The 22,420-nt window shown below is 52.5% G+C and overlaps 1 protein-coding gene across 1 annotated transcript in view; it reads right to left on the reverse strand.

Moving 5' to 3' along the window:
* Window positions 1-217: 217 nt before the first annotated feature.
* Window positions 218-22,420, reverse strand: part of ACO2 (aconitase 2) — a 44,342-nt gene continuing 22,139 nt past the window's right edge. The window contains exons 3-18 of the mRNA XM_036250943.1: window positions 18,816-19,074; window positions 15,574-15,666; window positions 11,915-12,073; window positions 11,538-11,688; window positions 10,183-10,287; window positions 8,889-8,980; window positions 7,846-7,951; window positions 6,642-6,799; window positions 6,367-6,440; window positions 5,771-5,882; window positions 3,889-4,011; window positions 3,485-3,640; window positions 2,424-2,615; window positions 1,807-1,939; window positions 1,155-1,276; window positions 218-696 (exon numbers count right to left, since the gene is read on the reverse strand). Of these exons, the coding sequence (XP_036106836.1) occupies window positions 562-696; window positions 1,155-1,276; window positions 1,807-1,939; window positions 2,424-2,615; window positions 3,485-3,640; window positions 3,889-4,011; window positions 5,771-5,882; window positions 6,367-6,440; window positions 6,642-6,799; window positions 7,846-7,951; window positions 8,889-8,980; window positions 10,183-10,287; window positions 11,538-11,688; window positions 11,915-12,073; window positions 15,574-15,666; window positions 18,816-19,074 (2,170 nt within the window). The 3' untranslated portion in view covers window positions 218-561. The remainder of the gene's footprint in view (window positions 697-1,154; window positions 1,277-1,806; window positions 1,940-2,423; window positions 2,616-3,484; window positions 3,641-3,888; window positions 4,012-5,770; window positions 5,883-6,366; window positions 6,441-6,641; window positions 6,800-7,845; window positions 7,952-8,888; window positions 8,981-10,182; window positions 10,288-11,537; window positions 11,689-11,914; window positions 12,074-15,573; window positions 15,667-18,815; window positions 19,075-22,420) is intronic.

A 22,420-nucleotide genomic window follows, 5' to 3' on the forward strand; every position in this document is an offset into this window, starting at 1 on the left:
GTTTTAGCTGCAAATGAGGGGAAGGCCTTGCCCTAGGAGACTCCACCTGGAGCCCAGCACGGGAGAGGGTCTGAGAATTGGGGAGCGTGTGGCTCACGCCTCCTTCACTGCAGTGACAACCAGCTGTGGCGTGGTTATTGAGGGCCTCCACCAACTTTGGTGAAAAGACCCCCCAAATCCTGAAGTTGATAACAGCACAGATCACCACACACATAGGAACAGTCACTGGATGTGGATTCTTATTTTTCTTGCAAGACCAAAACGTTCTTTAAAATCCTTCAGCCACCAGTGAAATGATCAGACAGGAGTAAAACTTTAGATAGGAGTCTTGTCATCAAAAATAAACACAGTTGCATGGAGGTGCTCAAGATCTGAACCGAACTAAAAACGGGAAGGCAGACGAACTGCCCTCTAACCATGGGTCACTCCGTGGGCTGAGAGCGGGCGGCAGGATGCCACGGCTGGGTTGGATCAGATCTGGTTCTGATGACTTGAGAACTGCACTGTGACACCAGAGCTGGGTCTGAGGAGCAGGGCGGGTGGCAGTGGCCGAGCGGGACCTTACTGCTGCAGCTCCTTCATTCTGTTGAGAGCGCTGCCAGCGCGGAACCACTCGATCTGGGTCTCGTTGAAGGTGTGGTTCAGGGAGATGGTCTCCTGGGTCCCATTGGGGTGTTTGATGATACATTTCAGGGGCTGCAAGAGAGGAGGCAGGTGTGGGTGGAGTGGCTCTTAGGAACATAGCCCTGGGTTCTGCTGGAGGGTCAGGAAGGCAGGGCCCCACCCTGGGGCCTTGGGTGCCAGCAGGTAAACCAAGTCCTAGGCCAGGTCTGGGTCTCGGCAGTGGTGGTAAGACCTGACTAATGTAACTCCTGAGACCAAGTGGTCCTGCTGGGCATGAGCTGTTAGCCCTGAGTGCCTGGCCTGGGTTAATGCATGAACAATAAGGGCCTGAGCTGGCTCCACCCTCATTTCTGGGGAGGCACTTTCTTCCCTCCCTGGAGAATTTAAGGGCCCAAAGGCTCATGGGAGGAGGTGCAGGTGTGGCCAAGCATAGAAGGGGAAGCAAGGTGGCTATCCCCTCCGCTCCCCCCTCAGGAGGGCCCTTGGGGAGATGGGAGGGCCAGCCTGCCTTCCCTCCCTGGCTCCCTGACCTTGCCAGGGGCAAAATCCTTCAGGCCCTGGATGGTCAGCTTGTCCACGGGGTGAATCTTGTTGTAGTCAGCTGGGTCAGCGAAAGTGAGGGGTAGCAGGCCCTGCTTCTTCAGGTTGGTTTCTGGAAAGCAGAGAGCACACTTAGTCCAGAGTGGGCAGGTCCCTGTCCCCTTTCTCTGTGCAGGATCCTCACTAGGCCAGAGAGCTTCCTTTTCTAAGACCAGTTAGGGCTCTGGGAGACACCACAGTCCTACTACCAGAGGACAGACCTGGAGCAGTGACAATGAGGCTCAGGTCGGCTCACCCCCAGTGCGCAGCCTCACAGGGCCCTGCACAGTGCGTGTTCTTGTGTCTCTGTAAAGCCCTCTAGATAGACAGTCACCAGCAGAAAAACCCTTTGACCATGTGCCCTGCATTTCAACTGTTTAGGTCCACAAGTTGGGAAGCAGGATCAGTGCTTGGCAGAGATGGGAAGCTGTGGGGTCGGACTCTACACAAATCTGAAGGGGCAGAGGCTGGCAGGTTGGAAAACCAGAGCCATGGGCACAGCCTGGAAAGCAGGCATACGGCTCTAGGCCCACCTCGGCCACTAGGTGACCTTGGGCTGCCAGTGATGGGGAGTGGATGGGGCTGGGCCGGGCTGCAGCTCACCGTGGATCCTGGCGAAGCTCTTGGTGATGATGGCCCGTCCCCCGAGGTGGCGGGGCTCCAATGCCGCATGCTCCCGGCTCGAGCCCTCGCCATAGTTCTCGTCTCCAATCACCACCCACCGGATGCCATGTTTCTGTCAGGCAAGGGAGGAGTGAGGTATGAGGGAGAGGAGGACCTGGCCCCTGCCCACCCTACCCCTGGGTTTCCTGAAGTTCACAGGTCAAGGGGTGGTTGGAGAGGCCTCTCTTCACCTGCTCCCCAAGGGCAGGTGAAGTCAGAGGTGAATCAGGCCCAAACCAGGCCCTGAAGGACAGAGGTAATGAGACATGGGCCCTGCCTACAGTGGGCAAGGGGAGGTGCAACCCACCCATCGGTGCTCAGCATGCAAGCAGGCTGGGGTGGAGGACCAGTGTGGGAGCAGAAACCAGAGTAGTGACCATACAGTGGAGGTGACACACACGGGATTGCCTCCATGGCACCGAGACATCACTCAACTGCAGAGCCATGGTGTGGGCTCCTAGGTGGAAAGCACCCCTTCCCTGGACCACCCACTCTGCCCCACCCAGACACCAGGAGGTGCCAGAGGACCCCCACTCCTGTCCCCACTGATTGCCCACCTTGTAATAGCGGGCAGTGTCAGGGACAGGACCAAACTCCTGGGTGACAGCATTGCGCACAGAGTTGGCCTTGCCATTTTCAATGTTGATGGCACCAATGAGCAGGTTGTTGGAGATGTTGTCCAGGTGCCCACGGAACTTGAGCCAGGGGCCGGCAGCTGAGATGTGGTCTGTGGTACACTTCCCTTTGACCTTGGTGGGTGGACAGGGTGGACAGAGTTTGGAGCGTGGCCCCTTACTGTGGATTAGGGGAGAAGCCCTCTAGGGGCAGGCAGCGGGACCCAGGAAGGGTGACAAAAGAAGCAGGTGCAAGACACATTGTCTGCAGTCCTGACATTTCACCTCTGGCCAAAAAGGCTCAGGCACGGCCACCAGCCAGCCGTCAAAGGCTTTGGGAGTGAGAGCTCCAGGAAAGGACACTCGAAGGTGGCGGAGGCCAGACAGGGCGGATAGGAAGGTCTGCTTGATTACCCTTCGGGCCTAGGCCCTCAGTAAGAGGTGCCCAGGCTGGAAGACCAGGTGGACCTCATGCTGGACACAAAGCAGAGCCAGGGTACGTGTCTGTGTCACTGCCTGCAGACCCCTTAGTAAACAGCACAAATTCATGTCCAACATGGGTCTGAGGCCTCTGGCCACACCACAAAGGCTTGTGTCTGCTCAGCTCCCAAACACAAGCCACACCACTAACGCTCAAGTTTGGGAACAGAGGGGTGAAGACCTGCTGTGCAGGGTCACACATGCCTTTCCTACCCTCCCTATGGAGCATTCACTGCCCACACCCACTGGAGGTGGCCCTTACCAGCTGCAGCCGGATGGCTGAGAGCCCCAGTCAGCAGCTGGCCAGATCCAGCTCTGCCTGGCACAGGGCAGTGAAGAAAGGGACCCTGGGCTGCAGGTGCCCTTGCTCCTCGGCCTCCAAACCTCCCTTCCCACCCCCACCTTGACCTTGCCCTTCTCCTCCCTGTGCCCAGGGGATAACATGTGGTTTCATGGCCTTCCTGCGATCAGGGAAGGGGGCCCTGGCAGGCTGGGCTGCTCTCTACCGGCCCCACGTTGCTGACCTTGATAAGGATTTGAAGGTCCTCCAGGTCTTTGCCATCCCATTTGTCAAAAGGCTCAAGCAGCTGCAGGCGCTGGCTGGTGGGGCTGACGTCCACCCGCTGCCCACTGCTGTCCTTGGGAGGGTGCTGGTAAGTGTCTTGCCCAGGGTCGAAGTCCTGCAATGGGACAGGAACATGTTGGGTGTTGAATCCTCAGTCCCCTCTATCACAAAAGGCAAGCTCCCCAGGCCTGAAGCTCTTCCCTCCCAGTGAATATAGCTGCTTCATTCTTGCTAACGGTGCCACCCATGCCTGCCCAGGACAGGCAGGGCTGAGATGCTGGGAAGGAAGTGTCTTGGCCGCACAGCACCAGCCATGGTTTGAGGCCTGCAGGGCTGAGAACAGAAGGCACAGCGCCTGCTCACCATGCGGGGAAGCTCATCTGCATCCGGGGCCTCCAGCTTGAACTTCTTGCCATCCTTGCCTGTCAGGAAGTCAGTCTCGGGGTTGAACTTGAGGGTGCCAGCAATGGCCAGGGCTGTCACAATCTGAAACGAAGGTAGCCAGTTTGCTGGTTAGCACTGAACACCACTCCTGTTCCCCATCACCAGCCAAAGCCTAGATCAAAACTGAGAGTGCAGCCCAGGGGATGTCCAAGTTCTCTGCAGAGGCCGGAGCTGCAGGAATATCTCTGGAACCATGGGCCACTGGCTCTGCAGATGACTCATGAACCAGGTCAATCTGGCCTTGACCACTTCCCACTGGGGCCTGGACCTCAGCGCCTCCTCAGGGCAGGACCAGCATTGCTGGGTACACTCCTCTCTTAGGTTTGCCACCCTGGACTGGGAGAGGCCCTGGCACAGAAATGCTGCTATGATGAAAATGTCCCTAAGTGGGTAACACACTGGAAACATGGAAGGCCATCTTGTCACTGATTTTTATTTATTTTTAAAGTGGGTATTTTTCCATTTATCTTCAGATAGAGCGGGAGGGAGAGAGAGGAAGAGAGAGAGAATGAGAAACATCAATGTGAAAGGAACACATTGAGTGGTTGCCATCTGCATGACCCAACCAGGGCCGGGGACAAACTGCAACCGAGGTACGTGCCCTTAGCGGGAACCAAACCTGGGTCTCTCTGGACCGCAGGTCGATGCTCTAACCGCTGAGCCACACCAGCCAGGGCTCAAATATTCTTTTAAAAAATCAAGTCAAGAAAGGCTGGGCCCTGGCTGGTGTGGGTCAGCGGTTAGAGCAACGGCCCATGCACCGGTGGGTCACAAGTTTGATTCCCGGTCAAGGGCATGTACCTGGGTTGCAGGTTCAATCCTCAGCCTGTCAGGGCACGTGTGGGAGGCAACCGATTGATGTGTCTCTCTCACATCAATGTCTCTCTCTCTCTCCCTCCTACTCTCTAAAAAGCAATGGAAAAAACATCCCCATCTGAGGATTTTAAAAAAAGGGCCCTGGCTGGTTCAACTCAGCAGTTAAAATGTTGGCCCACAGACCAAAGAGTTGGGGTTCAATTCCTGGTCAAGGGCACGTACCTCCATTGCAAGATCGATCCCCAGCCCCAGTCTGGGTCATGTGGGAGGCAACCAATCCATGTGTGTCTTTCACATTGATGTTTCTCTCTCTCTCTCTCCATCCTTCCCCCCGTCCCACAAAAAATCAATGGGAAGCCCTGGCAGGTTTGGCTCAGCGGTTAGAGTGTCGGCCTGTGGACCAGAGAGTCCCGGGTTCAGTTCCCGCTAGGGGCACGTACCAAAAAGAAAAATCAATGGGAAAATAGCCTCAGATGAAGATTGAAAAATATATGGCCAAGGCTGAACCCCCCTAAGTGCCCAGAGCACCAGGCTCACTCCATGTTCATCAGGACAACAAGGCCTTGTCTGGCTGAGACAGTGCCAGTGCTTTCCGTGCTGCTCATGGAACCCCAACGGGACTCCTGGGGCGCAGGAAAGTGACCCGGCCAAGTCCATATGGCTGGGTAGAGGGAGGGATGGCATTTGTCCCAGTGCTAATTCCAAAGCGCCTGTTCGTGATTACGACTGTACTAAATGAGCACCTCTGCCTCCTGGGATGAGAGGGGCCAGGCAGGGGCATCAGGGAGCGCAATGCTTGGTGCTGACAAGGCCTGCGGCTTGGATTCTGCTTCCATAACCCCTTGCCCTGCAATGCCAACCCTCCCAGAACAGCGCGTGGGTCAGATGCCCTTTCCCCAAGCCCCATCTCCCCTACCTCCCCCGACTGGCCAGGGACAGGGTGGCCAGAGGCAGTCCCAGGCCAGGGCACGGCTAGTCATCTTACCTCCGGGGATGTGACAAAGGCATGGGTCTCAGGGTTCGCATCATTGCGACCCGTGAAGTTCCTGTTGTAGGAAGTGACGATTGTGTTCTTCTCCCCCTTCTTGATGTCCTTTCTGCCAGGTCAGAGGACAGGGTTAGGGATGTCTGGCCTTGTCACCTGGCCCATTCTGCCTAGCTCTCGAGAGAAAGGGTAATGGGAAGACCCTGAAACAGGCCTCCACTGTGGGACTCGCAGACAGAGCAGGAGGGAACCTCGGCGATCACTGAGGTTCACTTGAGACTGCTCGTAAGACAGAGGCAGAGCCCAGACCAAGGCCTGACTTTGCTGACTAGGGCCACTGCCTCCCTTCAAATGGCTCCGTGGGAGCCTCTGTGTCCAATAGCATGAGGCCTCCTTGGCTTCTTCCCACCAGCCTAGCTTCAGGCAGGTGACCCCTCAGTCCCCCTGCAGGGCTATTCCTCTTTACTTCCAGCCCAACTTTCCAATCCTGCCTGAAGTTAGCATCTTCTTTCCATCCCAATAACATCCCCCTTCAACATCTGGGGCTCCAAACCCCAGAACAAAAGGGACTGTCCTACCAAAGACATGCCTCTCACCTGTCCCACTGGCCAATGCAGGGGCCACAGGCATTGGCCAGGACGATGCCGCCCACATCTCTCAGGATCTGTGCCTGCAGGGGAGAAAGGACAGGGAATTGTCAGGGACAGGAAAAGGGTGGTTCCGCTGCTTGAGCATGAAGAGCTGTACTGGAGCCCTGAGGCAGCTGCAGGGACCTGTACCACCCTTAGCCCATGATGCTATGTCTTGTCTTGCCCTGAAGCCACTTTGCTCAGCAGGCGGGAGCCAGGGGTAGGGACATGTGGACACTCACATAGCCGTCCCGTTCAATGGTGGCACGGATCTGCTCAGAGCCCGGTGTAATGGTGAACTGAGACTTGCACTTGAGTCCATGGGCCAGTGCCTGCTTGGCCACAGCTGCTGAACGCCCCATGTCCTCATAGCTGGAGTTGGTGCAGCTGCCGATCAGACCTGGTGCATTATGGGTGGTGAGGCCAGGAGTCAGGAGGAGACAGTGACCCAAGGTCTCTACCTGACTTCAACTATCTAGACCTGGTCAAGTGTTCACCAATTGTGCTGGGCCAGGGGCTGTTCTTAACAGACAAACTGGAAGCACCCTAACTGCCCAACAGTAAAGAATAGGCTACTCATGGCTCAGCCATTCAAGGGAAGAACAAGCCACTATTCTTACAGTAACAGCCTGCATGTGTGTGCACATCAGAGGCTCACACTAACACATGGGCAGACTCTTGCTGGCTGAGGGCTTACAGGAGATGCTGATTTTCTTCTTTTAGACTTTCTATAGTTCTCTGGCTTTTTGTAAACTTGGTTTATAAGCAGGGGGAAAAGAATTCTTTAAAAAAAAAATTTGATCATTATTAAAAAAGCCATAAAGACTGGATGACATACTATTTACAGATATCAAGACAGTCTTTTATCAGTTCAGCTATTTACTTTCTAATGATTAGAGCATCGGCCTGCGGTCCTGAGAGACCCGGGTTCGGTTCCCGCTAAGGGCATGTGCCTCGGTTGCAGTTTGTCCCCGGCCCTGGTTGGTTGTGCGGGTGGCAGCCACTCGATGTGTCCCTTTCACGTCGATGTTTCTCTCTCTCTCTCTCTGTTCCTCCCCCCCGCCCCCACTCTACCTGAACAAAAAATGGAAAAATGTCCTCAGGTGAGGATAAAAAAAAAAAAAGAAATGTTCATAAAACAGGGTACACGGATGAATATGTGCATGTGCACAGAAACAGTACACCTCTCAAAGAGCTGCTGGAGCTGGTTTTTGGTTGGGGGCTGAGATTAGGGGTGTTTTATAAAGAAAACATTTCTTTTATACCAATAAAAAGTAATTTCTTTAAAAAGCGATAAAGAAAAACAGAAATAAACCCCCAAACAATTTCAGAAAGTGTCTAGCTCATTTAGGAAGCACTCCGTGGTGACACAGGCGACTATCCACAGCCCAGGGCAGACCCACTGGCCCTGAGGCCTGTTAACCCGACAGAGCAGAAGGTGCTCACCCACTCTGATGTCCACAGGCCATCCTTCCTTCTCTGCCACAGCACCCACTTCTGCCACAGGGTGAGCCAGGTCAGGGGTGAAGGGCCCATTGATGTGTGGCTTCAGCTGAAGAATAAAGAGGCATGAGAAGCAGAAAGAGGGGAGAGAACAGATCTTGGAGTGTGGACAGCCTCTCTTCCTCCCAAGCCGTCTGACTCCTGCTCACCAAGTCCCAAAAAGTCTGGACGGCCAATTACTGTTCTTAGGGTTCAAAATTCATCCCATGCACAGCTCCTAGGATCCCTCCGGCCCTGCCAGGCTCATATCATCTCCAGTCTGCAGATAAAGGGCTGACATGCCTTGCTCAAGGTCACACAGTGAGGTGGTGGCAGAGGCATGGAATGAATCAAGGTGGTCAGCTTCCTAAGTCTATTATCTCCTGTTATATGGTGCTTCTGGAATCTTAAGACAAAATGGACGTAATGTGATGTTTTACATGTGATAGTACTTATCAAAAAAGGTGAAGCACTTAGCTAAGTGCCTGGCACCCAAAAAGCACTCAGTTAAAGTTAGCAATTGGTATTGTATGAAAGAGCCCATTCAAATCCCATGACCACCTTGGGTTTTACACATGATGAAGTGAGGTCTGAACTCCTGACAGACGGGCCTCAGGGCCAAAACCTTTGACCACCCTCCTCTGCTGCTTCTGTTCCTGCAGCCTGCCTGTTCTCTGGCCTGGGAATCTCGGGCCTTGACCTCTGAACTCTGACAACAAAGCAAACTCCAGGATGTAAGAATGGCTTTTGCTAAAGCTGAGGTGTGGCAAACAGAACCAGTTTCTGAATCACTAGCCACAGCCCCCTCTACTCTCCCCTTCGCCATATCACCCTCCTGCAGCCCCTCCCACCCACTGGAGCCTGATTCAGGTAGCAATTGGCAGGGGCACGGGGGAACCAGGAGCCCAAGAGCCCTCCTAGTGTGCAGCCCAGGACCTCCCTGACTTCCCCAGGGCCTGAACTTTCCACCTTCAGAAACTCCTTGGTGAGGAAATTCTCTTCCTCACCTCGTTGAGGTTAATTTCAATCAGTTGGTCATAATGGCAGCCAGGGTCAGGTACCAAGTGATCCTTAAACTCATCAGCTAGATTGGCAATGTCTGGAATAAACAAGGGAGGGAGGTTAAAGCATTTGAAACACAAATTGGTCATGAGACCTCATTCATCCATCCGCCCATCCAAGCCACAGTTACCCGGCAGCACCTGCCAAACACAGGGCTCTGGAGATTGATGGCAAACAAAGAAACAAAACAAACAGGTTAGGACACTGCCCCTATCCTTGAGGAGCTATAGTCTAGTGAAGGAGCAACCAGTGAGCCAGAGTGATAGTACGATATGACAGACACACAGGAACACGGCACACAGGAAGAAGCACCGGCAGGTTCAGAGTCAGGGACGCCTTCCTGGAGGTGAGAAGTGCTGAATTCTGAAGAAGTTACTTGGTAATGGAAAGGAGGGATGGGCCTTCCAGGAAGGACTCCACGTGCTCAGAGTTTGGAAGAAACTGACAAGCTATCTCCACAGCCCCCTGGCTTCTGGCTTCACCACTCACCCTCATCACCTCCCTTCAGAGGCTCCAATGACCCTTCCCGCAGGCCCCATTTCCAACTCCAAGCTTCAGAGAAGCCAGCTAGAACCTCAGGGAAGTTGTGAGGGAGGCTAGGAAAGTAGTTCTTGTTCTAAATGTTTTTCCTCCTCCCCTTGTTAGGGCAGGAATTATATAAATCTTTTTTTTTAATCCTCACCTGAGGACATTTTTTGATATTTTGTTCAGATAGAGTGGGAGGGAAAGAGAGAGAGAAACATTGACATGAAAGGGACACATCGAGTGGTTGCCACCCACACGACCCAACCAGGGCCGGGGACAAACCGCAACCGAGGTACGTGCCCTTAGTGGGAACCGAACCTGGGACTCTCTGGTCCGCAGGCCGATGCTCGAACCGCTGAGCCAAACCGACCAGGGCAGGGCAGGAATTATAAACAGAAGCAGATCCATGTCATTTCCAGCGCTTCCTGTAGGGGGCACCAGGGACCAGGCCAAGAAGACTGGACAGTCAGCCACCCTCTCCGGTGAAAACAATCCTCAGGCTAGGATATCCCAAACTTAGATGCCAGGCCCCATCAAGAAGCTGATGAGAACTAGAGAAAACTAACTGCAAAACACATAACTTTCATACACTTTTAAGGGGCTTTTCAGAACCCGAAGCCAGTCTGTAGACACCGGGTTTAGGAGCCCTGCCCTAAAGGGAAAGGTGTAGCTGAGGACTGTTCCGCGCCTACCACCCTGGCCCTGCCAGCTCACCTGTCCGGCCTGTCTTACTCAGGTATTTCTTCATCCTGTGATTGTAAGGAAACACTGAAGTCGTGGCCCCGATTTCCGCACCCATGTTGCAGATTGTCGCCATGCCTGTAGAGGACAGAGAAATAGCCCATGCAGCTGGCTGATCAGCTGGTGTGGGTCCCCCACACCTGCTACATGTGCTCCCCATCTTCACAACAGGGAGTGGGCATCACTTCTTCCCTGCCACCTAGTGGCCCAGGCTGAAACCAGGAGAGTGAAGAGAGGCCACAGGGGCCAGGGCTCAGTGTTCTGGCTCTCAGAGGAGCCACTGGGCAGAGTGAAGGAAACACAAGATTCAGCCCCTACAAGCTGAGTTCTAGTTCTGGACTGGCTGTCTGGCTCAGCATAGTAGTCAGCCACAGCTACGGAAGGCTGACCTGGCCAGAATGCCCAGTTGAAATTGCGTCCACTTTGCGGGTGAGGGAACTGGCTCAAGAGGTCCAAGGTCATGCCATAAAGCAGGTTTGACATCCAGGTCTAGGTCTGCCAACCCTCTTTCAGCCACACCATGGTGCTATGTGGAAATGTTGCTGGCTCCCAGGCCTTCCAGCAGTAAGACTGGATGGAGTGATGTCCACTGGTTGGATCACAGAGCCCCAAAGAACTGGCAAGGCTTACAGATGCCCTGACTGCCCTCAAAATACTGGCCTCATAGGGCTACTGGGACAGAGGTCTAGGTTTGTTATTAACTTCCTAACTGAGCTGTCAATAGTAGTAAGGGCAAGCTGTAAGAGTGCCCCACCCCCATCAATGGAAGGGTACAAGGGCCAGCTAAGGAGTAGCTCTGTGGCGCTGAGGTGGGGCACCTGGGGAAGTCTGGAATGGACCATCTCTAAGGCCTGTTCCAACTCTCCCTGGATTTCTTAGAGCCCAGGCCCTGAGGCCAGGCCATCAGGAGTGATAAGCAGGAAAGGGCCAGCTCCTACCAATCCAAGGAACTGAGTGAGGCTCCAACTCCAGCCAAGGGAAGATATTGGAAAGGGGCTGCGTTGTGGATGAAGCCCTGGCTCTGGCTCTCCATTCCCACCACTGTGGCCCAGTGCCATTGCCAGAGCCTTGCAGCAGGAGTTGGCTCAGCCCCTAATTCTGTGTGGCCACAGGGAAGTTCCCTGCCCTCGAGGGGCCTGATCTCCTCCTCTGTTTAATGAGGAACCTGGACTAACCATCTCACCTCTGCCTCTAAGTGTCCACCCCAAGTCCCCAAACTGACTGGACAGATTCTCAGGGGAAGGCCAATCACTGCTTCTGTGGCTCAGCTACAGGTCCTGTCAGGCCCAACACAGGCTGAGGGCCACGTCACGTGGCACCTTCCTCACCAGTGCAGGAGATGGAGTCTACGCCAGGCCCGTGGTACTCCACAATAGCGCCCGTGCCACCTTTCACTGTGAGGATACCCGCCACCTTTAAGATCACATCTTTGGGTGAGGTCCAACCGGAGAGTGAGCCCGTCAGCTTCACACCAATCACCTAAATAGGTGGAGCAAGACAGCAATAATCGGCCCTGTGTGCCATGTGCCAACCAGAAATCCACCTACTGGCTTTCCCATTTCTGCTTATTTTCGCCCTGCCTCCTTCCCAAAGAGGTGTGAGACTGACCTATTCACTCATCCCTTCTGGGTTCCATATCTCCCACTCATCCCCATCAACCACCCCTCTGCAGCCACCCTGGAGAGAGCTCTTCCCTACTCCTCACCTTGGGGCACTTCAGCTCCCAGGGAATCCCAGCCATGACATCCACTGCATCAGCACCCCCGACTCCAATGCAGATGCCCCCCAGACCACCGCCATTGGGGGTATGGGAATCAGTGCCAATCAGAAGAACCCCAGGATACGCATAGTTCTCCAGAATGATCTGAAAAAGAATCCAAGATCTTAACCTTGAAAAGCCTTTCGCAGAGAATGGAGGTAGGGCCCAAAAGGGGTCTGCAAAGCTGACACTGGGCCACTGGGCCAATTCCAGGCTTTCTTCCAGAATGGGGCCACTCCAGTGGGGCCCAGAAGAGCCAAAGACTTGGGAGACAGGTGGCCTGGGCTCATGAATTGTTGGCAGTTCCTGATCGTATGACTTGGGCTTATAAGTGCTTTCCTGCACCTCAGTTTCCTCATTTGTAGGCACAGTAATAATACCCACAGCATCTTGACCCCAGGATTATGGTGAGAACCATGTATCCTGTGACAGGTGCTCCTGATGACAGTCCTTGCCTCATGTGGTAGACGTGCAGAATGTACCTATCTGGCTTCTCATCATAGCACACAGTTCTTTCATGACCTGGCTCCAGACCTCACAAGGAAGCACTGGGGACCCAAAGGGAGCACAGGCCATGAGCTTTTCCACTGCTGAACTGAAGTACAAACGATGTCTCCCCAACTCCAGCATCTGGAGTGGCTCAGAACTGAAGTGGTTTGCTCAAGGAAAATGATAACTGGCCTTATCACCTTTCCCACTGCACGACACTCCTTTTATCAATACTCCTCCTCACTGGAAGGTGCTGGGAAGGATAAATGAGATCAGAGGCTCTATGAACTATCAGGACCAACCAAATGGTGGGCAGGCTCCCTACAACATTACAGAAACCCAGGGCCTCTGCCCTGGTCCAGGCACCTGCCCAGCAGACTCAGCAAGGTACAAGAGGTCTTCCTCTTGGAATGCAGAGTTAGAAGATCTGGCCCCACCCCCAGAGGGTGGCAGCTGGCTGGGAGAACAGGCCAAATCTCTAACAAAAAAATAACTGTTGGAAAGAACCCTGCTTAACTGTTTCATTTCTCTGGCCCTACAAAGATTTAAAATTAGTTAATCTCTAAAGTTCCTCAAAGTTGTAAAAGACTGATCCATGAAGACCAGACACACAGAATTCAGTGTGGCCACATGGTGTAGACCTCAAGTGTGGTCTACATCCAGAAGGGAGAAGCTAGTGCAGACCTGTGGACTACAGAAAGTGTCAAATGAATCTGGTTGTGACGGTGACCTCAGCGGTCAGCCTGAAGTGGCTGGGTGAATGGGGGAAGGGGTGATGGCAGAAGAAGTGTATTTTAGGCTAAACTAACATCTAGAACATAAAGCTGGAAATTCAACCATCTGTCCACACAACATATACTGAGGACCTATTCTGTACTGACCTGGCTGCGGGCCCAGAGCTAGAGAGGAAGAAATAAGTCACAGTCCCTGTCCCCACAGAGCACATGGTCCAGTGGGGAAAGCACTTGGCACATACTGTGAAGGGGTCCCACAGAGGAGCGTCAATGCTGGGCATGGGGGAGGGCGGCGGGTAACCAGGAAGCAGAGATTCAAAGGAGAATCTGCCAGGGCATCGAGGGGGAGGAAAAGGAGTTAAGGTTTGACTTGGACACGGTGGATTAATGCTGCTGATGGCCCAGCATCAAGGGGACGAGAAAAGTAAAGCTGCACAGGATCACATGATCCCTGGGAATTTCCTTTATTTTTAAAAATATTTGTATTGGCCCAGCCGGTGTGGCTCAGTGGATGGAGCATCGCCCCATGGACTGAGAGGTCCCAGTTCGATTCCTGGTCAGGGCACATGCCTGGGTTTCGGGCTTGATCTCCAGTAGGGGGTATGCAGGAGGCAGCCAGCCGATCTATGTATTTCTCTCACTTGGAAGTTTCACTGCCATCACTCTCCCTTCCTCTCTCTCTAAAATCAATAAAAACATATTTAAAAATAAATAAATAAATAAATAAAAATATTTGTATTGCTTTTTAGAGAGTGAGGAAGGGAGAGGGAGAATAAGAAACATCGCGGAACATTGATCACCTGCCTCCTGCAAGCCCCTCACCAGGGTACTGAGTCCCAACCTGGAATCAAACCGGCGACCTTTCAGTGCATGGGATGACACTCAACCAACCGAGCCACACTGGCCAGGGTGGAATTTCCTTTTTATTTTATTTTATTTTTTTTTAATCCTCACCCGAGGATATTTTTCCATTTTTTGTACAGATAGAGCGGGAGGGAGAGAGAGGAAGGGAGAGAGAGAAACATCGATGTGAAGGGACATATCGAGTGGCTGCCACCCGCACGACCAACCAGGGCCGGGGACAAACTACAACCGAAGTACGTGCCCTTAGCGGGAACCGAACCCGGGTCCCACCGGACCGCAGGCCGACGCTCTAACCGCTGAGCCAAACCGGCCAGGGCGGAATTTCCTTTTTAAAGAACAAATACATCAGACTGTACGCTTAGCTGGTGGCCGATGGCAGGTGTGAGCTGCCATCACTCACAGCCTGAAACTTTGGCCCAGGAGCTACCAAAAGGGCCTGGGCATTTGTACTGAGGTGGAATGGGGGACATCTGGATTGGGGTGCCCTTAGCAACAAAAGACCAAAGCTGGGTCCACTTGACTCCCTGGCCCTGATGCTGAGAGAGGCTTTCTGGCCCCTGCAGACTGATGTGACCTGCCATTCCCAGGCAGCCCCTTCCTGGCAAGGGCGATGGTTTGAAAGGGCAGAGCAGTGATCCGTGGGCTCTGGTTTCACAGTGGAGCAGAGCTGGGGGCCCCCAGGGTCGGATTGCAGCCTGACTCAGCTCATCTTGAAGGAGGCCTAGGAAGTGAGGCCTGGGATGGAAGTAGGGAGAAGGGTCACCTTGGAAAGGTACAAAGAGGCAGGTTTCACATGTACGATGAATGGCAATGGACACAAATCCGTGCACACCCACAAACCAGGGCAGTGGTCCTTTGATGAAAGGCTAAGCACCTATCTCCCCAGAAACACAAACACTTGCACTTACAGAGACACAATGCCAACCAAGAGAAAATTCTTCATTGGAGAGACCCTGGGAGAACTGGCCAACGTGGCCACATGGCCTATGGTACCCTCCATCCTACTGAATACCAGGAAGTGGCCAAAAGGACTCCGAGCGCTGTGTGCCCTGAAGGGGAAGTGCTCCCAATGTGACAGGAAGCCACAAAACAGCACAGTGGCCCCGGCCAGTGTGGCTCAGTGGATTGAGCATCATCCCAGGACTGACAGACAGGTCCCAGTTCGATTCCCGGTCAGGGCACAAACCCAGGTTGCAGACTCGATCCCCAGTAGGGGGCGTGCAGGAGGCAGCCAATCAATGTTTCTCTCTCATTGGTGTTTCTATCTCCCTCTCCCTTCTTCTCTCTCTAAAAATCAATAAAAAATATTAAAACAAATAAATAACATATATAATTAAAAATTAATTTTGAAATGAAGGAGGAGGAGCCTAAGGGCTGACTGAGATGTCATCATCCAATTCCTCCTCCTCCCTCCCTCCTGAGCCCCAAGCCCCCTGCTCCAGCAGTCCTGGCGGTGCTCTCTGGTTCCCTAAGGGCAGCCCTCCAACCCCCCAAAAGGCAGGCCAAGCCCTATATTACCTGGTGAATGATTCCAGAGCCAGGCCGCCAGAAGCCCACGCCATACTTGGCACCTGCAGTTGCCAGGAAATTATACACTTCTTGGTTTATGTCCTATTGAGACAAATCAATAACCAGAGCATTAGTAACAGTCTGTGTCTGGAACGACCCTTGCTTGTGCCCTCCTCCTCCACCCCACCTCCCCTGTGACTCTGAAATGCTGGTACTGTGGAACAGGCCCTCCTGGAGGCCTTCTACAAATAAATTTGCAAGGGCTTGGACGCTGGCCCACGGTTTCAGCTGGCAGGCCTGGGAGAAAAACAAGGGAGCAGAGACAGAGCCCCAGTTCTATGATTCCTGGCCAGGGAGTGGGTCCAGAACAAGTTCCCTCCCTGCCCTGGGTCTCAGTTTCCTTATTTGTAGAAAGAACTGGGTTACATCACCTCCAAGGGGGCCCTGGCACCCAGTCCTCCAGCAAGCCCGCAGCGAGGGGCATGCCACTGCAGAACTGTGGTGCGCTTTTCCATCTAAGCCTCGGATGCCTCACATGTAATCCTGCCTCACATTTACTGAATGCCCAACTACGAAAATGGCATCACGCACGAGGGAGTGAGGTATTGTCAACAAGCCCATTTTACAGATGCAAAAACAGGTTAAGAGGGAAAACAACTTGCTGGAGATCCTAGAGTTAAACAGAGAAGCCAGGGTTTGAAAGCAGGCCTGCTCAACCCCAGAGCCTGAGAGCTCCATTCTGATATAAAATAATGCTATCTCCTCACATCTCAGAACACCTAGACCAGCCTCTGGCTCAGTACAGGTGCTCAATAGTTGGTAATATTTTTGATGAGCCCCAAATGAAATATTGCCAAAGGGACCATGTCCTGAAATGTCCGTTTCAACAAAACAATGGAGAGGGCTGTACACATTCTGTCTGTACTTCAAAGGCAGCTTTCTTGGAGGGTAGGGCAGGCTTCCCAGCACACTGACATGAGGCCGGGGATTATCTGGAAGTCATAGCATGCCCCTGGACAGGTGAGACCCCAGTGATAAGAGGGATAGGAGCACCACAGACTGCAAAGAGTTCCAAAGGCAGAACTAGGAAAAGAGACCTGCCAGCCTCTGGGCATGGGACAGCCATACTCCAAGGCAGAGGAGGGGCCCACTGTCAGCTCCCCTGGGCCCTTAATAAAACACCCTCTAGACCACATAAACTCCAGACCAACCACGCATCCTTCTGAGGGCCTAGCTGGTTCTGCCAGGTGAAAGAATGGCAGACAGAGAACCTGGGTTCACAGAGTAGTCTCTTTCTGATTAATTATTAATAAATGGCTTTTTCATTTACAAATCACCACTTAAAAAACTGGTACCAAGGGCAGGAGGCAGGCAGTCAGCGTCTGGGTGCATATGCACACGTGTTTGTGCACGTGGCGGAAGAGAGTGCAGAGGCCCCATACAGTGCAGCAGTGCTCGGCCTGAACTCGAACTAGACCCCTCTGGCTTCCTTTGTGACCCTGGACAGTTCACTCTGCCTCTCTAGGCCCCAACTATGTAAATCTGACCACATAACTCCCCTGCTTAAACCCTTCAATGACTCCTAGGGTGGTGCCCATGGCCCTCAAGGCCCTGCCTACACCTGCCCCCAACTACCTCCCACCCTCTCTTCCACACACAGAGTTCTAGCCCCCCAATCCTCCCCTGCCTTTCAATCCACTAATGTATTGACTTGCTTCCTGACTTGGGGCCTTGAGGCCCCAAGACAGAACACATTGTTCTGTCTAGAATGTTCTTCTTCCAATTAACATCAACTTATCTGCTCAGGTAGGTCTCAGCCTACATGTTACATCCTCAAAGAGGTGTCCTTTCCCCTCCAAAGTATAAATCTGACACCTTTTTTTTTTTTTAATCAAACACTTTTCTTATTCTGAGAATCCTTCATAACATACACAAACTGTCAATTTCCTATTTATTTGTGTGACTGTTTAGCTCTGTCTCCCTACTAAACTCTAAGACCCGTGATGGCAAGGCCCGTCTGCCTTGTTCACATGGAATCTCTGGCTCCTATCACAGTGTCTGGCATATAATTAATGTTCAATAAACATTTGTTAAATAAATGAGGGAATGAGCTCTGAAACCCTACGATTCCATAAATCTCATCTCCAGAAGGTAGATTCTGAATCCACAAAGTGGGGGGGACCAGACCCTGAAGGTGGTGGCCCTGTTGTGGGCAGTGACAAGGCCCCAGTTCCTGGGCATGCCCAGTTCCGGGCACAAAAGGAGCTCCTGCCACACTTCCATCACCACTGCTGCTAACATGGAAACCACCAGCCAGCAGTCTGGGCTCTCTTAGCTGAGTGCAAAATGAGCCGCTGTGCAATCGGGACACAAACCGGTAGGCCAGGGTGGGAAGAAAAGGCTCGAATGGGAAAGCTGCCCTGAGCGTTTCCCATGGGTCTGAGGGGCTCTCTGAGCTGTGCTGACCCTGGGAGCTGGAGCACTTTCAATTGCATGCCCTGCTCTATGCCCAGCTGGGCCGAGGCCCTGCCAGCATTCAGTTCCTGCCAACAGCCCCTCACTAGGGGCGCCCCTTCTATTGCAGGGGGTAGAGAGGTTGGAGGCCCAGATCTGGGAAAGACCTGCTGTTGCCAGCAGTAAGCACACACAAAGGTACCGCAAGCAGAGCCAGGGGGAGGGGCAGGGGTTTGGTTCAGAAGGAAGGGTAGGGGGAATTCAGTATGGCACACAGCCCGTTAGTATCTTGTTAAGCAAAACAGAAGAAGAAAGCCCCCCAAAGAGGTCAGTCAGTAAGAGAGAGCTCTCAAGTGGGAGCCCCCACGCAGCTACGGCACCTGCTTGGCTGCTTTAGGTTTACACTATCGCCATCAGCTCACCTCCCTGACAGGGTCCTCGGGAGTCAGACAAGAGTGTGAGTGAGCACACATGGGATGCTAGCAGAACGGGAAGTTTAAACCACCCTCTCCAGAGGAACTGACAATATTTACCAGAACCTGATGTCTGCATAATTTTTCCAGTGTAACAGAAAACAATAATTTTAATATAGTAAGATTAAGGAAGATTTTGTTTTGTTTTTGGGTTTTCTCTGTATTTTCTAACCTCTTCACAATAAGCAAATGACATTTTAAGAATTAAAGAACAACAAAAACAAAAAAAAAAAGACTAACCCGAAGAAAGGCCATGTCCAGTTCGAGGGCTTTGCCTCTCACCCCATGCCATACCCACGTCCCCCCACACCACCTTTAGCTCACCTTGGCCCGACGCAGGTCTTTTTCACCCCCGAGCTGAGCCTCAATCAGATGGTCGCAGTGGATGGTGGACGGCACGGCCACCTTGGGCAGCCCACTGCTGATGAACTGCAGCATGGCCATCTGGGCCGTGGCGTCCTGCATGGCCACGCGGTCGGGCCGCAGCCGCAGGTATGTCTTGCCCCTCTCGATGTCCTGGTTGGCTGGGTCATCCAGGTGTCCATACACAATCTTCTCAGAGAGGGTTAGAGGCCGGTTCAATCTGGGGAAAATGGGAGCAGTTGCCTGGTACCGTCTGCACAATCTCCTGCCCACCCACAGCACTGCCCCTCTGTGCCCATGGCCACCCTGACAGAGGACAGGAACGACCCTTTGCTCCACAAGAGTGGGGACAGAATGGTCCTGCTCACTATGGCACAGCACTTGGCACTTACTAGGTGATCCAAAATTACTTTGATAAGTAAGTGAATGACATCACAAGAGGTGGCAGGGATTTTTTTTTTTTTTATCCTCACCCGAGGACATTTTCCCATTTTTTGTTCAGGCAGAGCAGGAAGGAGAGAGAAGAAGAGAGAGAGAAACATTGATGTAAAAGGGACACATCGAGTGGCTGCCACCCGCACGACCCAACCAGGGCTGGGGACAAACTGCAACCGAGGTACATGCCCTTAGCGGGAACCAAACCTGGGACTCTGGTCCGCAGGCCGAACCTCTAACCGCTGAGCAAAACTGGCCAGGGCATAAGAGGTGGCAGGGATTTTTTTTCTTTAAGGGTATTTGTTTTTTCAGCATATTCATTGCTATTATCTGATGAGTATCTATCACATGTATTTCGCACTATTTAATTCTCATTGTATTCTTGGCTTTCAGTAAAAAACCAGAGGAAGTGGAGGCTTAGCAGAGTGCTGTTAGTAGCTCAAGCTCGCAGCCAGACTCACCTTCTCGGTCAGGTCCGTGAACAACTCCCCTGTGCTGTCAGCCCCACAAAGGCACAGGATCTGAACCAGCACCCCCTCACCCAACCTGCCCCACCCTCCATTCACAACCTCCACCCTAGGGGTTGAAGGCCTCCTTACCCTCTTATGCTAAAGCCTTGCCCATTTGCTCTACTTACTCTCACCCCATGAAGAGAGGCGTGGCCGTCAGCTCTCAAGAACAAAAGCCCATTATCACTGCCTCTAGCCTCTCACTGACCCCTTTCTTTCCAGACCCTATTTCCCTGTAGGTATCACCCCTCCCTTCCTCAACAGGGCCAAAATGGCAGTTCAAGTCTGACCCTTGGGAAGGTGTAGCCCCTGCCAGGACTCAAATGCCTCCTTCTCTCCAGGGTCCCCCACTCCCCGTGTAGCCTGAGGTCAGTGCAGGTCAACTCTCAACCACCCCCCTTGAGGTGCCCTAATGATTCTCTGCTGCTGCCCACTCAACCTGGCTGTTCCCTCTCCTGCCACAGAAGCCATGAACCTCACACTGCCTCCCCTGCACACAAAGCTTATGCCAAACCTGAGGCCTCCTGGGAAGGCGTTATACCCCGTAAATTCCACTTACACCCAATAAGTAAAAAAAAAAAGTATTAGATTAGGAGTCAAAGGCTCTGGGCCTAGACCTGACCCTATTACTAAACCACTGTGTGACCAGATTAGCAACTGCCCTCTACAGGAAGCTCACCAACCCATCTCTAAAGTCCAAAGCTTCAACTGGAATGAGATAACAGCACTTACTTTATTTTTTTAAAGTGTGTGTTTTTCTATTTTTATTTTTTTATCCTCACACAAGGACATTTTTTCATTTTTTGTTCAGATAGAGTGGAAGGGAGAGAGAGAGAGAAATATTGACGTGAGAGGGACACATCGAGTGGCTGCCACCCGCACGACCCAACCAGGGCTGGGGACAAACTGCAACCAAGGTACATGCCCTTAGCGGGAACCGAACCCGGGTCTCTCTGGTCCGCAGGCCGACGCTCAAACCACTGAGCCAAACCGGCCACGGCACAGCACTTATAATAAAACAGTTTTATTGAGGCTTAACTGGAGTGCAATAAATTTCACATATTTAATTTTTTTTTCTTTACTGATTTTTTTGAGAGAGAGGAAGGGAGAGGGAGAGAGATAGAACATTGATAAGAGAGAACATTGATCGGCCGCCTTCTGCATGCCCCCCTCTGGGGATTTGGCCCACAACCTGGGCATGTGCCCTAACTGGGAATTGAACCAGGACCTCTTGGTGCATGGGACAACGCTCAACCACTGAGCACATCGGCCGGGCTAAATTGCATATATTTAAAGTACTCAATTTGATGTTTTGATATAAGCGTACACATGTAAAATCATCACCACAATCAAGATAATGAACATATCCTTCATCTCCAAAAGTTTCCTTGTGCACCCCCACTTGCCCCCAACCCCAAGCAACCACCACTGGTCTGCTGTCACATGTGGTTTCATCACAGCACTTTCTTTTAGCTCAGCATTGCTCTAAGCACTTTACTGTATACAACGTATTTATCCTCACAACACTGATGAGGAAGCTGAAACACAGGTGAAGTAACTTGCCCCAGGTCACAAAGCTAGCAAGTGGCAGAGGCAGAACACAAGGAGCCAAGCAGTGTGGCTCCACTGTCAGGGTCCAGTCATTATCATCATTGTTAGTACCGACAGGACTCTGCTAGGACTCTGCTGGGGAAGCGAGAACCTTTCTTCTGCTAGTCTGGGTTCCAGCCCTCACTCCCAATTTACCCACTCCCTGGAGAGCAAGAGTTCCCCAAGGTGCTGGCTCAGAGGGACCAGCAGGGCAACCGGCAATTCTGAGACTCTCCATTCTGCTGTCATGAGGACTTTGAATAAAAACAGCGCAAGCCTCAGGTACAGCCCATCCCTATTGTGGCAATATCTCCAAGGCTGGTGGACCTGAAGTGACTCACTGCATGGAGCACAGACCCTCTTTCTGGCCCCAGGGGAGACAAAAAATAGCATATGGGCTTTAAAACTAAAGACCTTGACAGCAAGTGCCGGTATAAAAAAAAAAGCCTGACAATGACAAAAGCCTAAGGACGAGTCCATCATCCCATTTCCTTGAAGATTAACCAAGGACAGCAAAATGGGTCCTCTAAGTCCCTCTGTCCCTCTGCTTCACCAAATGACAGAGCCAGTTACCAGGACCAGAACTGGGCCCCTTCTGTCACAGACACAGGGTGGAGGAAGAATCCTCCTGCAAGTCCCCTGGACTTCCAAAACATTTTTTTCTTTATTGATTTTAGAGAGAGAGAGAGAGATAGAAACACCGATAAGAGAGAACATCGATTGGCCGCTTCCTGCATGCCCCCCACTGGGGATTGGGCCCACAACCTGGGCATGTGCCCTGACCGGGAATCGAAACAGCGACTTCTTGGTGCATGGGTCACACTCACGCACTTAGCCACACCGGCCGGGCCCAAAACATTTTAAAATGTATTTTAATTCACTAACATCTTTAGAATCGCCTCCCTTCTACCTTCTTTCCTACCTACGGTTTTCTCAACTGTGGTAACACGGACCATTTGGGCCAGATGACTCTTTGTTGTGAGGCTGTCTTCTGCCATGTAGAATGTTCAGTAGTATTCTTGGCCCTACCCA

Source organism: Molossus molossus, unplaced genomic scaffold, assembly GCF_014108415.1.
Source record: "Molossus molossus isolate mMolMol1 unplaced genomic scaffold, mMolMol1.p scaffold_m16_p_10, whole genome shotgun sequence".
In the NCBI taxonomy this organism is placed as follows: domain Eukaryota; kingdom Metazoa; phylum Chordata; class Mammalia; order Chiroptera; family Molossidae; genus Molossus; species Molossus molossus.